General features: G+C 39.1%; 2 protein-coding genes across 2 annotated transcripts in view; both read left to right on the forward strand.

Moving 5' to 3' along the window:
- The window catches only part of LOC148454303 (usherin-like), a gene marked incomplete at both ends in the record, with an annotated part of 948,215 nt that overhangs the window by 620,980 nt on the left and 310,064 nt on the right, over positions 1 to 17,171 (forward strand). The window lies entirely within an intron of this gene.
- Positions 852 to 15,775, forward strand: LOC148454304 (uncharacterized). The gene is made up of 9 exons (XM_088461073.1): positions 852 to 873; positions 8,523 to 8,581; positions 8,903 to 8,980; positions 9,263 to 9,310; positions 10,355 to 10,426; positions 10,793 to 10,870; positions 11,224 to 11,361; positions 11,656 to 11,733; positions 15,734 to 15,775. Exons 1-9 carry the CDS (start codon positions 852 to 854, stop codon positions 15,773 to 15,775), a joined length of 615 nt encoding a protein of 204 aa, XP_088317199.1.

A 17,171-nucleotide genomic window follows, 5' to 3' on the forward strand; every position in this document is an offset into this window, starting at 1 on the left:
TTATTACAGCGTCACCCATTTGCAGGCTTATTACAGCATCACCCATTTGCAGGCTTATTACAGCGTCACCCATTTGCAGGCTTATTACAGCGTCACCCATTTGCAGGCTTATTACAGCGTCACCCATTTGCAGGCTTATTACAGCGTCACCCATTTGCAGGCTTATTACAGCGTCACCCATTTGCGGGCTTATTACAGCGTCACCCATTTGCGGGCTTATTACAGCGTCACCCATTTGCAGGCTTATTACAGCGTCACCCATTTGCGGGCTTATTACAGCGTCACCCATTTGCGGGCTTATTACAGCGTCACCCATTTGCAGGTTTATTACAGCATCACCCATTTACAGGTTTATTACAGCGTCACCCATTTGCGCGCTTATTACAGCGTCACCCATTTGCGGGCTTATTACAGTGTCACCCATTTGCAGGCTTATTACAGCGTCACCCATTTGCAGGCTTATTACAGCGTCACCCATTTGCAGGCTTATTACAGCGTCACCCATTTGCAGGCTTATTACAGCGTCACCCATTTGCAGGCTTATTACAGCGTCACCCATTTGCAGGCTTATTACAGCGTCACCCATTTGCAGGCTTATTACACCGTCACCCATTTGCAGGCTTATTACAGCATCACCCATTTGCAGGTGCACCACAACCTTCCCCCATAGGAAGGCCTATTGCACAAACCACTCCGTAATTACAGTACATATGTAATTTGTGTCCACAGCACATAATTATTGTCACTGTGTCAGTTTGCGTTAGTATACGGATAAGATGTACGGCTGTCGTTGCTTGTATTACATTTTAGCTGCTTTATATGTATTTAACCGTTATGTTTGCACTTCCATAATGGTCAGCAGGACGCTAATCTGTAAATCTCAGGCTGTAATTTATAGCAAGTTACTGTGACTTTCATTAGTCACATGAGTTACGCTATGTAATGCAAATCACTCAGTGGTTGCTATGTGTTACAGGACATGTGCTATTTACACTAATTGTTACATTTTATGTGCGCTATTCAGCAATTTTTACCGCAGGGACAGCGATTGCGCTACCACGCTGTCCCTGCAATGTTGCAAGAGGCATTGTATTCGGGATTCTGAAAACAATACCTTCTGTTTCTGCTTCTGCGCTTCCGAACAGTCTTCGTACCTGCTTTGCGGTGACCGCCGACGGGTAAGTCACTAGAGCCTGTCAAAATTACCTAAATTGACTGACATGTGTACACAGTATTAGTCTGTATACATTTATATTTATGTGCTATTTATATTTAAAATTGAAATATACATTTTAAATATAAAAGCACATAAATATACACATGTATACAGACTAATATAAATCCTGTGCACACATGTCACTCAATGTAGGCAGTTTTGACAGGATGCAGATGTACTTACCCTCTGCAGTCACCGCCCAGCAGGGAGGAGACTGGGCGGAGTTTCAAGATCCTACAGGGATTTATGGGAATATTTCCCTCTGCAGTTTTCAGGAAATTTAATGTATTTTCTGCATATAACGCCATTCTGAAATGGCATTATATAAAGTAAATATTTTTGGAGTAATTTATCGCTTTTTGCTTTACTGAATAGCAAAAAGCATTAAATCACTGTAGAGATCAATGGCTGATCCCTACAGTGCGAGATGGGAATTAATGGAGAAGACAATTGCGTTATCTTCTCTATTAACCCATTGCTGAATAGGGGATTTTGCGGAAATTATAGTTTCCAAATTTTTTGGGGGAAACAAATCATTGCTGAATAGACCCCTAAACACAGAATAAGTGTCACGGTATTGTATTAAATCTTGTCATTTGCTGAGTATTGGCTGGCGATGTACGGCTGTCATAACCATTAATTATAGAGGGAACAACATAACCAACTGTAATTAAAAAACTTGGCTTTAGAAGGAACCGAACGAAATGAGGGTTATTTAACACACGTAATGCTTTTCACGGAGCAGAACTCTGCAGAAATTGTCATGTCAACAATAATTATTCTCTTATTCTTCTAATTTCATTTATTCTCTCTCCACACACCTAAGAGATATGATTAAGCTTTAAGCCTGGACTTTGCACTTGTGCCAATCTTGGTTGTAGACAATTATGAACTTCCTCTGTTTGATTAAATCTACTCCCCTTCTGTTACTAGAATCTGCAGGCGCAGCATCCAGCAACAATTAGTTATTTAGATTGATTGTAATTTGTGTGAAACATCACTTTATTATTTTATTAAACACGCCTCAGCCAAAAAAAAAAAAAAAAGGTTCTTACCTTATACAGCGACATTCAATGACAGTGTACAATAAGTACTGGTGGCGATAACTCATTATCAGGGTAAGATGCGTCACGCCAGCGACAGAGGTTTTTGCACGGTGTGAGTTGGTTGCAGAAGATGTTCCGCCCCGTAACCCTAAAACTAACCCTTTTATAAACTTATATAAGGGTTGCTTACTGCTAAACCTAACTTGCGGAAGTGAGCGATGTAAACACTTCTATTGCTCCCAGTACAGTAATGATCTCACTGAGCAATGGCATTACTGTTTGCTGAATGAATAATTGTGTCTGTACAAGCAATGGGAAAACAACGTACTGGTAGGCACCACTTTACAGTGCAGCATACTGTATCTAATAACGTTACATTGCAGCATACTGTATCTATTAACGTTACATTGCAGCATACTGTAATAACGTTACATTGCAGCATACTGTATCTAATAATGTTACATTGCAGCATACTGTATCTAATAACTTTACAGTGCAGCATACTGTATCTAATAACTTTACAGTGCAACATACTGTATCTTATAACGTTACAGTGCAGCATACTGTATCTAATGTTACAGTGCAACATACTGTATCTAATAATGTTACAGTGCAGCATACTGTATCTAATAACGTTACATTGCAGCATACTGTATCTAATAACGTTACATTGCAGCTTACTGTACCTAATAACGTTACAGTGCAGCATACTGTATCTTATAACGTTACAGTGCAACATACTGTATCTTATAACGTTACAGTGCAGCATACTGTATCTAATAATGTTACAGTGCAGCATACTGTATCTAATAATATTACAGTGCAGCATACTGTATCTAATAATGTTACAGTGCAGCATACTGTACCTAATAACGTTACATTGCAGCATACTGTATCTAATAACGTTACATTGCAGCTTACTGTACCTAATGTTACAGTGCAGCATACTGTATCTTATAATGTTACAGTGCAACATACTGTATCTTATAACGTTACAGTGCAGCATACTGTATCTAATAATGTTACAGTGCAGCATACTGTATCTAATAACGTTACATTGCAGCATACTGTATCTAATAACGTTACATTGCAGCTTACTGTATCTAATAATGTTACAGTGCAGCATACTGTATCTAATAACGTTACATTGCAGCATACTGTATCTAATAACATTACATTGCAGCTTACTGTATCTAATAATGTTACAGTGCAGCATACTGTATCTAATAACGTTACATTGCAGCATACTGTATCTAATAACGTTACATTGCAGCTTACTCTACCTAATAACGTTACAGCGCAGCATACTGTATTTAATAACGTTACAGTGCAGCATACTGTACCTAATAATGTTACATTGCAGCATACTGTATCTAATAACTTTACAGTGCAGCATACTGTATCTAATAATGTTACAGTGAAGCATACTATACCTAATATCTTTACAGTGCAGCATACTGTATCTAATAATGTTACAGTGCAGCTTACTGTACCTAATAATGTTACAGTGCAGCATACTGTATCTAATAACATTACATTGCAGCTTACTGTACCTAATAATGTTACAGTGCAGCATACTGTACCTAATAACGTTACATTGCAGCATACTGTACCTAATAACGTTACATTGCAGCATACTGTATCTTAAGATGTTACATTGCAGCTTACTGTACCTAATAACGTTACAGTGCAGCATACTGTATCTAATAACTTTACAGTGCAGCATACTGTATCTAATAACGTTACAGTGCAGCATACTGTATCTAATAACTTTACAGTGCAGCATACTGTATCTAATAACGTTACAGTGCAGCATACTGTATCTAATAACTTTACAGTGCAGCATACTGTACCTAATAATGTTACAGTGCAGCATACTGTATCTAATAATGTTACAGTGCAGCATACTGTACCTAATAACGTTACATTGCAGCATACTGTATCTAATAACGTTACATTGCAGCTTACTGTACCTAATAACGTTACAGTGCAGCATACTGTATCTTATAACGTTACAGTGCAACATACTGTATCTTATAACGTTACAGTGCAGCATACTGTATCTAATGTTACAGTGCAACATACTGTATCTAATAATGTTACAGTGCAGCATACTGTACCTAATAACGTTACAGTGCAGCATACTGTACCTAATAACGTTACATTGCAGCATACTGTATCTAATAACGTTACATTGCAGCTTACTGTACCTAATAACGTTACAGTGCAGCATACTGTATCTTATAACGTTACAGTGCAACATACTGTATCTTTTAACGTTACAGTGCAGCATACTGTATCTAATAATGTTACAGTGCAGCATACTGTACCTAATAACGTTACATTGCAGCATACTGTATCTAATAACGTTACAGTGCAGCATACTGTACCTAATAATGTTACATTGCAGCATACTGTATCTAATAACTTTACAGTGCAGCATACTGTATCTAATAATGTTACAGTGAAGCATACTATACCTAATATCTTTACAGTGCAGCATACTGTATCTAATAATGTTACAGTGCAGCTTACTGTACCTAATAATGTTACAGTGCAGCATACTGTATCTAATAACATTACATTGCAGCTTACTGTACCTAATAATGTTACAGTGCAGCATACTGTACCTAATAACGTTACATTGCAGCATACTGTACCTAATAACGTTACATTGCAGCATACTGTATCTTAAGATGTTACATTGCAGCTTACTGTACCTAATAACGTTACAGTGCAGCATACTGTATCTAATAACTTTACAGTGCAGCATACTGTATCTAATAACGTTACAGTGCAGCATACTGTATCTAATAACGTTACAGTGCAGCATACTGTATCTAATAATGTTACATTGCAGTATACTGTATCTAATAATGTTACAGTGCAGCATACTGTATCTAATAACGTTACATTGCAGCTTACTGTACCTAATAACGTTACAGTGCAGCATACTGTATCTTATAACGTTACAGTGCAACATACTGTATCTTATAACGTTACAGTGCAGCATACTGTATCTAATAATGTTACAGTGCAGCATACTGTATCTTATAACGTTACATTGCAGCATACTGTATCTAATAACGTTACATTGTAGCTTACTGTATCTAATAACTTTACAGTGCAGCATACTGTATCTAATAATGTTACAGTGAAGCATACTATACCTAATATCTTTACAGTGCAGCATACTGTATCTAATAACTTTACAGTGCAGCATACTCTACCTAATAATGTTACAGTGCAGCATACTGTATCTAATAACTTTACAGTGCAGCATACTGTATCTTATAACGTTACAGTGCAGCATACTGTATCTAATAACGTTACAGTGCAGCATACTGTATCTAATAACTTTACAGTGCAGCATACTGTATCTAATAACTTTACAGTGCAGCATACTGTACCTAATAATGTTACAGTGCAGCATACTGTATCTAATAACTTTACAGTGCAGCATACTGTATCTTATAACGTTACAGTGCAGCATACTGTATCTAATAACGTTACAGTGCAGCATACTGTATCTAATAACTTTACAGTGCAGCATACTGTACCTAATAATGTTACAGTGCAGCATACTGTATCTAATAACTTTACAGTGCAGCATACTGTATCTCATAACGTTACATTGCAGCATACTGTATCTAATAACGTTACAGTGCAGCATACTGTATCTAATAACGTTACATTGCAGCATACTGTATCTAATAACGTTACAGTGCAGCATACTGTATCTAATAACGTTACATTGCAGCATACTGTATCTAATAACGTTACAGTGCAGCATACTGTATGTAATAACGTTACAGTGCAGAATACTGTACCTAACAACATTACATTGCAGCTTACTGTATCTAGTAACTTTACATTGCAGCATACTGTACCTAATAACGTTACATTGCAGCTTACTGTATCTAATAATGTTACAGTGCATCTTACTGTATCTAATAACGTTACAGTGCAGCATACTGTACCTAATAACTTTACATTGCAGCTTACTGTACCTAATAACGTTACAGCGCAGCATACTGTATCTAATAACTTTACAGCGCAGCATACTGTATCTAATAACGTTACAGCGCAGCATACTGTACCTAATAACATTACATTGCAGCATACTGTACCTAATAATGTTACAGTGCAGCATACTGTATCTAATAACCTTACAGTGCAGCATACTGTATCTAATAACGTTACAGCGCAGCATACTGTACCTAATAACGTTACACTGCAGCATACTGTATCTAATAACGTTACAGTGTAGCATACTGTATCTAATAACGTTACAGTGCAGCATACTGTATCTAATAACGTTACAGTGCAGCATACTGTATCTAGTAACGTTACATTGCAGCTTACTGTACCTAATAACTTTACAGTGCAGCATACTGTATCTAATAACTTTACAGTGCAGCATACTGTATCTAATAACCTTACAGTGCAGCATACTGTACCTAATAACGTTACACTGCAGCATACTGTATCTAATGTTGCAGTGCAGCTTACTGTATCTAATAACGTTACAGTGCAGCTTACTGTATCTAATAACTTTACAGTGTAGCATACTGTATCTAATAACTTTACAGTGCAGCATACTGTATCTAATAACTTTACAGAGCAGCATACTGTAATAACGTTAAATTGCAGCATACTGTATCTAATAACGTTACATTGCAGCTTACTGTATCTAATAATGTTACAGTGCAGCTTACTGTATCTAATAATGTTACAGTGCAGCATACTGTACCTAATAACTTTACATTGCAGCTTACTGTACCTAATAACGTTACAGTGCAGCATACTGTATCTAATAACTTTACAGCGCAGCATACTGTATCTAATAACGTTACATTGCAGCATACTGTACCTAATAATGTTACAGTGCAGCATACTGTATCTAATATCCTTACAGTGCAGCATACTGTATCTAATAACGTTACAGCGCAGCATACTGTACCTAATAACGTTACACTGCAGCATACTGTATCTAATAACGTTACAGTGTAGCATACTGTATCTAATAACGTTACAGTGCAGCTTACTGTATCTAATAACGTTACAGTGCAGCATACTGTATCTAATAACGTTACATTGCAGCTTACTGTACCTAATAACTTTACAGTGCAGCATACTGTATCTAATAACTTTACAGCGCAGCATACTGTATCTAATAACCTTACAGTGCAGCATACTGTATCTAATAACGTTACAGCGCAGCATACTGTACCTAATAACGTTACACTGCAGCATACTGTATCTAATAACGTTACAGTGCAGCTTACTGTATCTAATAACGTTACAGTGCAGCTTACTGTATCTAATAACTTTACAGTGTAGCATACTGTATCTAATAACTTTACAGTGCAGCATACTGTATCTAATAACTTTACAGAGCAGCATACTGTAATAACGTTAAATTGCAGCATACTGTATCTAATAACTTTACAGCGCAGCATACTGTACCTAATAATGTTACAGTGCAGCATACTGTACCTAATAATGTTACAGTGCAGCATACTGTACCTAATAATGTTACAGTGCAGCTTACTGTATCTAATAACGTTACAGTGCAGCTTACTGTATCTAATAACTTTACAGTGTAGCATACTGTATCTAATAACTTTACAGTGCAGCATACTGTATCTAATAACTTTACAGAGCAGCATACTGTAATAACGTTAAATTGCATCATACTGTATCTAATAACTTTACAGTGCAACATACTGTATCTAATAACGTTACAGTGCAGCATACTGTACCTAATAACTTTACAGTGCAACATACTGTATCTAATAACGTTACAGTGCAGCATACTGTACCTAATAACGTTACATTGCAGCTTACTGTATCTAATAATGTTACAGTGCAGCTTACTGTATCTAATAACTTTACAGTGCAACATACTGTACCTAATAACTGTACAGCGCAGCATACTGTATCTAATAACCTTACAGTGCAGCATACTGTATCTTATAACTTTATAGTGCAGCATACTGTATCTAATAACTTTACAGAGCAGCATACTGTATCTAATAACTTTACAGTGCAGCATACTGTACCTAATAATGTTACAGTGCAGCATACTGTATCTAATAATGTTACAGTGCAGCATACTGTACCTAATAACGTTACATTGCAGCATACTGTATCTAATAACGTTACATTGCAGCTTACTGTACCTAATAACGTTACAGTGCAGCATACTGTATCTTATAACGTTACAGTGCAACATACTGTATCTTATAACGTTACAGTGCAGCATACTGTATCTAATGTTACAGTGCAACATACTGTATCTAATAATGTTACAGTGCAGCATACTGTACCTAATAACGTTACAGTGCAGCATACTGTACCTAATAACGTTACATTGCAGCATACTGTATCTAATAACGTTACATTGCAGCTTACTGTACCTAATAACGTTACAGTGCAGCATACTGTATCTTATAACGTTACAGTGCAACATACTGTATCTTTTAACGTTACAGTGCAGCATACTGTATCTAATAATGTTACAGTGCAGCATACTGTACCTAATAACGTTACATTGCAGCATACTGTATCTAATAACGTTACAGTGCAGCATACTGTACCTAATAATGTTACATTGCAGCATACTGTATCTAATAACTTTACAGTGCAGCATACTGTATCTAATAATGTTACAGTGAAGCATACTATACCTAATATCTTTACAGTGCAGCATACTGTATCTAATAATGTTACAGTGCAGCTTACTGTACCTAATAATGTTACAGTGCAGCATACTGTATCTAATAACATTACATTGCAGCTTACTGTACCTAATAATGTTACAGTGCAGCATACTGTACCTAATAACGTTACATTGCAGCATACTGTACCTAATAACGTTACATTGCAGCATACTGTATCTTAAGATGTTACATTGCAGCTTACTGTACCTAATAACGTTACAGTGCAGCATACTGTATCTAATAACTTTACAGTGCAGCATACTGTATCTAATAACGTTACAGTGCAGCATACTGTATCTAATAACGTTACAGTGCAGCATACTGTATCTAATAATGTTACATTGCAGTATACTGTATCTAATAATGTTACAGTGCAGCATACTGTATCTAATAACGTTACATTGCAGCTTACTGTACCTAATAACGTTACAGTGCAGCATACTGTATCTTATAACGTTACAGTGCAACATACTGTATCTTATAACGTTACAGTGCAGCATACTGTATCTAATAATGTTACAGTGCAGCATACTGTATCTTATAACGTTACATTGCAGCATACTGTATCTAATAACGTTACATTGTAGCTTACTGTATCTAATAACTTTACAGTGCAGCATACTGTATCTAATAATGTTACAGTGAAGCATACTATACCTAATATCTTTACAGTGCAGCATACTGTATCTAATAACTTTACAGTGCAGCATACTCTACCTAATAATGTTACAGTGCAGCATACTGTATCTAATAACTTTACAGTGCAGCATACTGTATCTTATAACGTTACAGTGCAGCATACTGTATCTAATAACGTTACAGTGCAGCATACTGTATCTAATAACTTTACAGTGCAGCATACTGTATCTAATAACTTTACAGTGCAGCATACTGTACCTAATAATGTTACAGTGCAGCATACTGTATCTAATAACTTTACAGTGCAGCATACTGTATCTTATAACGTTACAGTGCAGCATACTGTATCTAATAACGTTACAGTGCAGCATACTGTATCTAATAACTTTACAGTGCAGCATACTGTACCTAATAATGTTACAGTGCAGCATACTGTATCTAATAACTTTACAGTGCAGCATACTGTATCTCATAACGTTACATTGCAGCATACTGTATCTAATAACGTTACAGTGCAGCATACTGTATCTAATAACGTTACATTGCAGCATACTGTATCTAATAACGTTACAGTGCAGCATACTGTATCTAATAACGTTACATTGCAGCATACTGTATCTAATAACGTTACAGTGCAGCATACTGTATGTAATAACGTTACAGTGCAGAATACTGTACCTAACAACATTACATTGCAGCTTACTGTATCTAGTAACTTTACATTGCAGCATACTGTACCTAATAACGTTACATTGCAGCTTACTGTATCTAATAATGTTACAGTGCATCTTACTGTATCTAATAACGTTACAGTGCAGCATACTGTACCTAATAACTTTACATTGCAGCTTACTGTACCTAATAACGTTACAGCGCAGCATACTGTATCTAATAACTTTACAGCGCAGCATACTGTATCTAATAACGTTACAGCGCAGCATACTGTACCTAATAACATTACATTGCAGCATACTGTACCTAATAATGTTACAGTGCAGCATACTGTATCTAATAACCTTACAGTGCAGCATACTGTATCTAATAACGTTACAGCGCAGCATACTGTACCTAATAACGTTACACTGCAGCATACTGTATCTAATAACGTTACAGTGTAGCATACTGTATCTAATAACGTTACAGTGCAGCATACTGTATCTAATAACGTTACAGTGCAGCATACTGTATCTAGTAACGTTACATTGCAGCTTACTGTACCTAATAACTTTACAGTGCAGCATACTGTATCTAATAACTTTACAGTGCAGCATACTGTATCTAATAACCTTACAGTGCAGCATACTGTACCTAATAACGTTACACTGCAGCATACTGTATCTAATGTTGCAGTGCAGCTTACTGTATCTAATAACGTTACAGTGCAGCTTACTGTATCTAATAACTTTACAGTGTAGCATACTGTATCTAATAACTTTACAGTGCAGCATACTGTATCTAATAACTTTACAGAGCAGCATACTGTAATAACGTTAAATTGCAGCATACTGTATCTAATAACGTTACATTGCAGCTTACTGTATCTAATAATGTTACAGTGCAGCTTACTGTATCTAATAATGTTACAGTGCAGCATACTGTACCTAATAACTTTACATTGCAGCTTACTGTACCTAATAACGTTACAGTGCAGCATACTGTATCTAATAACTTTACAGCGCAGCATACTGTATCTAATAACGTTACATTGCAGCATACTGTACCTAATAATGTTACAGTGCAGCATACTGTATCTAATATCCTTACAGTGCAGCATACTGTATCTAATAACGTTACAGCGCAGCATACTGTACCTAATAACGTTACACTGCAGCATACTGTATCTAATAACGTTACAGTGTAGCATACTGTATCTAATAACGTTACAGTGCAGCTTACTGTATCTAATAACGTTACAGTGCAGCATACTGTATCTAATAACGTTACATTGCAGCTTACTGTACCTAATAACTTTACAGTGCAGCATACTGTATCTAATAACTTTACAGCGCAGCATACTGTATCTAATAACCTTACAGTGCAGCATACTGTATCTAATAACGTTACAGCGCAGCATACTGTACCTAATAACGTTACACTGCAGCATACTGTATCTAATAACGTTACAGTGCAGCTTACTGTATCTAATAACGTTACAGTGCAGCTTACTGTATCTAATAACTTTACAGTGTAGCATACTGTATCTAATAACTTTACAGTGCAGCATACTGTATCTAATAACTTTACAGAGCAGCATACTGTAATAACGTTAAATTGCAGCATACTGTATCTAATAACTTTACAGCGCAGCATACTGTACCTAATAATGTTACAGTGCAGCATACTGTACCTAATAATGTTACAGTGCAGCATACTGTACCTAATAATGTTACAGTGCAGCTTACTGTATCTAATAACGTTACAGTGCAGCTTACTGTATCTAATAACTTTACAGTGTAGCATACTGTATCTAATAACTTTACAGTGCAGCATACTGTATCTAATAACTTTACAGAGCAGCATACTGTAATAACGTTAAATTGCATCATACTGTATCTAATAACTTTACAGTGCAACATACTGTATCTAATAACGTTACAGTGCAGCATACTGTACCTAATAACTTTACAGTGCAACATACTGTATCTAATAACGTTACAGTGCAGCATACTGTACCTAATAACGTTACATTGCAGCTTACTGTATCTAATAATGTTACAGTGCAGCTTACTGTATCTAATAACTTTACAGTGCAACATACTGTACCTAATAACTGTACAGCGCAGCATACTGTATCTAATAACCTTACAGTGCAGCATACTGTATCTTATAACTTTATAGTGCAGCATACTGTATCTAATAACTTTACAGAGCAGCATACTGTATCTAATAACCTTACAGTGCAGCATACTGTATATTATAACTTTATAGTGCAGCATACTGTATCTAATAACTTTACAGAGCAGCATACTGTAATAACGTTAAATTGCAGCATACTGTATCTAATAACGTTACAGTGCAGCATACTGTATCTAATAACTTTACAGCACAGCATACTGTATCTAATAACGGTACAGTGCAGCATACTGTATCTAATAACGTTACAGCGCAGCATACTGTACCTAATAACTGCAGTGACGTGCGATGAGGTAAATGGCTGGGGAGGCACTGGCAGTGACGTGTGAAAGTGGCTGGAGAGGCACTGGCAGTGACGTGCGGTGAGGTAAATGGCTGGGGAGGCAGTGATGGGGGAGGCAGTGACGGGGGAGGCAGTGACGGGGGAGGCAGTGACAGGGGGAGGCAGTGATGGGGGAGGCAGTGATGGAGGAGGCTGTGACGTGGGAGGCTGTGACGGGGGAGGCAGTGACAGGGGAGTGACGGGTGGAGGCAGTGGTAGAGGACGCAGTGGTAGAGAACGCAGTGGTAGAGGAGGCTGTGATGGGGGAGGCTGTGATGGGGGAGGCTGTGATGGGGGAGGCTGTGACGGGGGGAGGCTGTGATGGGGGAGGCTGTGACGGGGGGATGCTGTGACGGGGGGATGCTGTGACGGGGGGAGGCTGTGACTGGGGGGAGGCAGTGACGGGGGGAGGCAGTGACGGGAGTGATGGGGGGAGGCAGTGGTAGAGGAGGCAGTGGTAGAGGAGGCAGTGATGGGGGAGGCTGTGATGGTGGGAGGCTGTGATGGGGGGAGGCAGTGACGGGGGGAGGCAGTGACAGGGGAGTGATGGGGGGAGGCAGTAACAGGGGAAGCAGTGGTAGAGGAGGCAGTGGTAGAGGAGGCAGTGGTAGAGGAGGCTGTGATGGGGAGGCTGTGACGGGGGAGGCTGTGACCTGAGAGGCTGTGGTAGGGGAAGCAGTGGTAGAGGAGGCAGTGACCCGGGTGGTAGTGACAGGGGTATGCAGTGACAGGGGTATGCAGTGACAGGGGTATGCAGTGACAGGGGGAGGCAGTGACAGGGGGAGGCAGTGACAGGGGGAGGCAGTGACAGGGGGATGCAGTGACAGGGGGATGCAGTGACAGGGGGATGCAGTGACAGGGGGAGGCAGTGACAGGGGGAGGCAGTGACAGGGGAGGCAGTGACAGGGGGAGGTAGTGACAGGGGGATGCAGTGACAGGGGGATGCAGTGACAGGGGGATGCAGTGACGGGGGAGGCAGTGGTGGAGGAGGCAGTGATAGGGGAGGCAACGCCTCACCTGCCATATACTTTTTAGTCCAGAGTTTTGCCTATAAAAATTATTATAATAATACAAAGAAGATATTTATAATATTTTTTCATCTTTTTTAATCATTTTTGTAGTGAAAACTCTGCAATATTGTAACGTATGACAGGAAAGGCTCTGCCTCACCTCACCGCACACCACTGAATAACTGCTATAACATTCAGTATTACAAGCTCCAGTATATATACATGTGTTGTGTATTTATAGGTCAGTGACTACAGTAATAACACTCACTAGTACTCAATGTACTACAGCTTAAAATGTTCCGTACATGATCATTTAGCAGCTTCCTATAACTATAGAAACAGTCAAATATTCCATATAATACTTATATAAATCTTAAGTCATTTTCTTATGGATTAACCCTATTTATTTCCCCTTTTGTTTCCGCTGAATACTTAGTTGATAATACAGTAGTTGTCATTTTTATTACTTTTGGCAACATTGTAGCCCTGACATGCTGGAATCCTGGCATCATTGTTAGGAACTGTATCAAATACAGAATAATTGTGGCTAAAACACACATTATAAAGGGCAGCTAGAATGTTTGCTTTGCTGTTAATAAAGTTGGATAATTTTTAATTGGCACTTTTTATATGATGACCTTGTGATAAATGAATCCTATAGATCATTAGTTGAGTTGGCGTCTATCTCATACTGGCTGTTATTTAATGCCCTGGACGTGTGTTATCATCACTCAGAGGAAGCAATGTGGCACTGATATCAGTAGGGTACATTATAATACAGATGCTCAGTGATGGCTTCTGTTGCAGAATGGTCATGTCAGACTGAGGGGTCGATGTACTTGGGTGGAGATAAAGTCCCAGCAAATCAGCTCCTAACTGCCATGTCACAGGCTGTGTTTGAAAAATGACAGTTAGGTGCTGGTTGGCTGGTACTTTATCTCCATTGGCCCGTATTCTATTTGATGCGAAAAGCCGTTTTTGCGTGTTTTTGGCGGAAACTTTTCATCGATGACGTCATTTCGCCAGGCGGAAAAGTATCGCCGTATTCAATTTGAAAGACTTTCCGCCTAATTGGGGTTTTGGGGTGCAACATTGTGGGAACCCCCATGCAGCCTTCAGACAGTGCCCCAAAGGTAAACTGTGTCAAAAAAAAAAAAACACTTAAGGACACCCCAAAAAATCACTTTGAATTTGGGGGTGAAAAAAAAAATGTTGGGGGACAAAGGTAAAAACTAGCAAACTTGACTCTAGGGGGGACCCCAAGTACGCCCCAGGTGTTTTTTCCATTGCAGGGGGTTGCGGCAGGTGAATTTTTCACGATTTTTTAAACTTAACTTTAGCAACTTTAAAATATGGTGACCCCCATTTTCACGTACCCCAAATTTGCTGGGATAAGTTATTTTCTGCAAAAAAACCTCCTGAATACTGTTCTGCACCACGTATAGAAAAACGCTATTTAGCAGCTATTGAGCCCGTTTAAAAACACCAAATACATTCAGTAAGCCAAATCGGGGGGTACCATAGGTAACCCCCATGTCAGAGCATCTTTTGGGGGCTGTCAGGCTGATTTCCCCAAATCTGTCAGTACTTTCCGCTTGTTTAAGTTTCGCCGGGTCCCGTTTTCGCCTACTTTCAAATTGAATACGGGGATACGCTGACATGCGTGCGATACTTTTCCGCCTGCAAAACACGCGATGTAGGCGAAAAGTCCTGGGAGGCGAAAAATTATTGCGGGTCCGCTCAAATTTAATACGACTCTAAGGCTCAGTAAATAAACCCCATAATCTGCGAGTATTGCGGAATCTTCGCAATAACCCCAGACTGTTCTTATTCATGCCCGATGCTGTCTTACACCATCACTGGCAGGAAAACTGGGATCTGCAATCCAGACTACTGTAACGTCAAATGTTTATGTCATGCAGAATACCAATGAGCGGACATCGGCTCCACCAGCAGACTTCTGAGCAACCCTACCACCCGCGCACGCAGGGGGGGTTTCCGAGTACCTACAGTTTATCTGCCAGTGTCAGTGAAGCTGCGTCTTCCAAGGCAGTCCCTGACACCAACACACCGACTTGTCCAGCGCCCCCTACTGCCACCACCCAGAAATGGCTGCCGGAACTGCATTGATCTCCATGCCCAATGGACGCATGAACAGTGCTTCTCAGACGCGGGCCTATAAAGCCTAGGCGTGCAAAGATGTCGACACAGTGGGTTCCAATTAAGCACTACCCCCACCATCAAGTCATGGACTAAACTGTCTCCCCCCTCCCACTGAGACATAGACTACTCACCTGGGCAGCCAAAGTAGCTCATGTTCGGGTGGGAGGAGAGGACAGGGTAGTCCATGACCCCGCTGAGGGCGACGTGGTGAAACAGTGCCCCCTGTACTGACTTCTGCGTATGTGCATGAGTAACACATTGGGATCTTGAATCAGACCCATCGTTTGCAGTGTATGGCAAACCACAGATTAATTAAATACATAATGTGATGTGTTTAAAAATGTGCCTGATTGATGGAGGTTTTAAAAATCACATAATAAAAATCACTTTAATAGACACCCAGCCCCCACCTCAACTCCATAGCTAATAATTAGTACAACTGGGTTCCATTGGATGTTATTGGGTTTCCAAGTTGTGACAATGGTTGGAGATGTACAACAGCCCAGGTATTGTGCCTAAGGCAGAGGTTCCCAATCATGGTCCTCAAGGCTCCATGGCTGAGGACAGGTGATATAATTAGTACCAAAGTCAATGTGATATAACCACCTGTGCTTAACCAATGGATATCTCTAACACCTGAACTGTTGGGGAGCCTTGAGAACTGCGTTTGGGAACCTCTGGCCTAAGGCCTAACGTAATTGCTGTATATTTATGGTGATAGTGCAAAGGTATATAATAGACATTTTAGCAAAATTGAAATCCCTACAGATATGTTTTATGCAGCTGCTAAATCCAGGACTAGGAATAAAATTATCTTTGAAAATACTTTCCAAACAAAAATGTCCTAAAATGTTTTTACATAGGATATGCTAATAAGCTTTATATATGGAGCCTTTGGCGGAGGCGATCCCCACTAACCCCCTGGCTACAGGGAATGTTCTGTTTGCGGTGAGATCACTTAAGCAGGGCCCTCCGTTCCATGTCATTGTACGTCATTTATTTGCATCACTATCCCCTTTCTGTGTGATCCTACTCTATATAATTACAGTCAGCATTAGGTTATATTTGTGCGATTGAGCCTCTATTTGGCATGCACGAAACTCGGTACTGCTTTAATAACTGGTTGACATTGGTGATGTCCCTTAATTTGCTTAACTCTAATTGGCTCTTTTATCAGTCAAACCTGTATGGATTGGA

The sequence above is a fragment of the Taudactylus pleione genome, unplaced genomic scaffold (genome assembly GCF_031769625.1).
Source record: "Taudactylus pleione unplaced genomic scaffold, aTauple2 ptg001012l, whole genome shotgun sequence".
Classification (NCBI taxonomy): domain Eukaryota; kingdom Metazoa; phylum Chordata; class Amphibia; order Anura; family Myobatrachidae; genus Taudactylus; species Taudactylus pleione.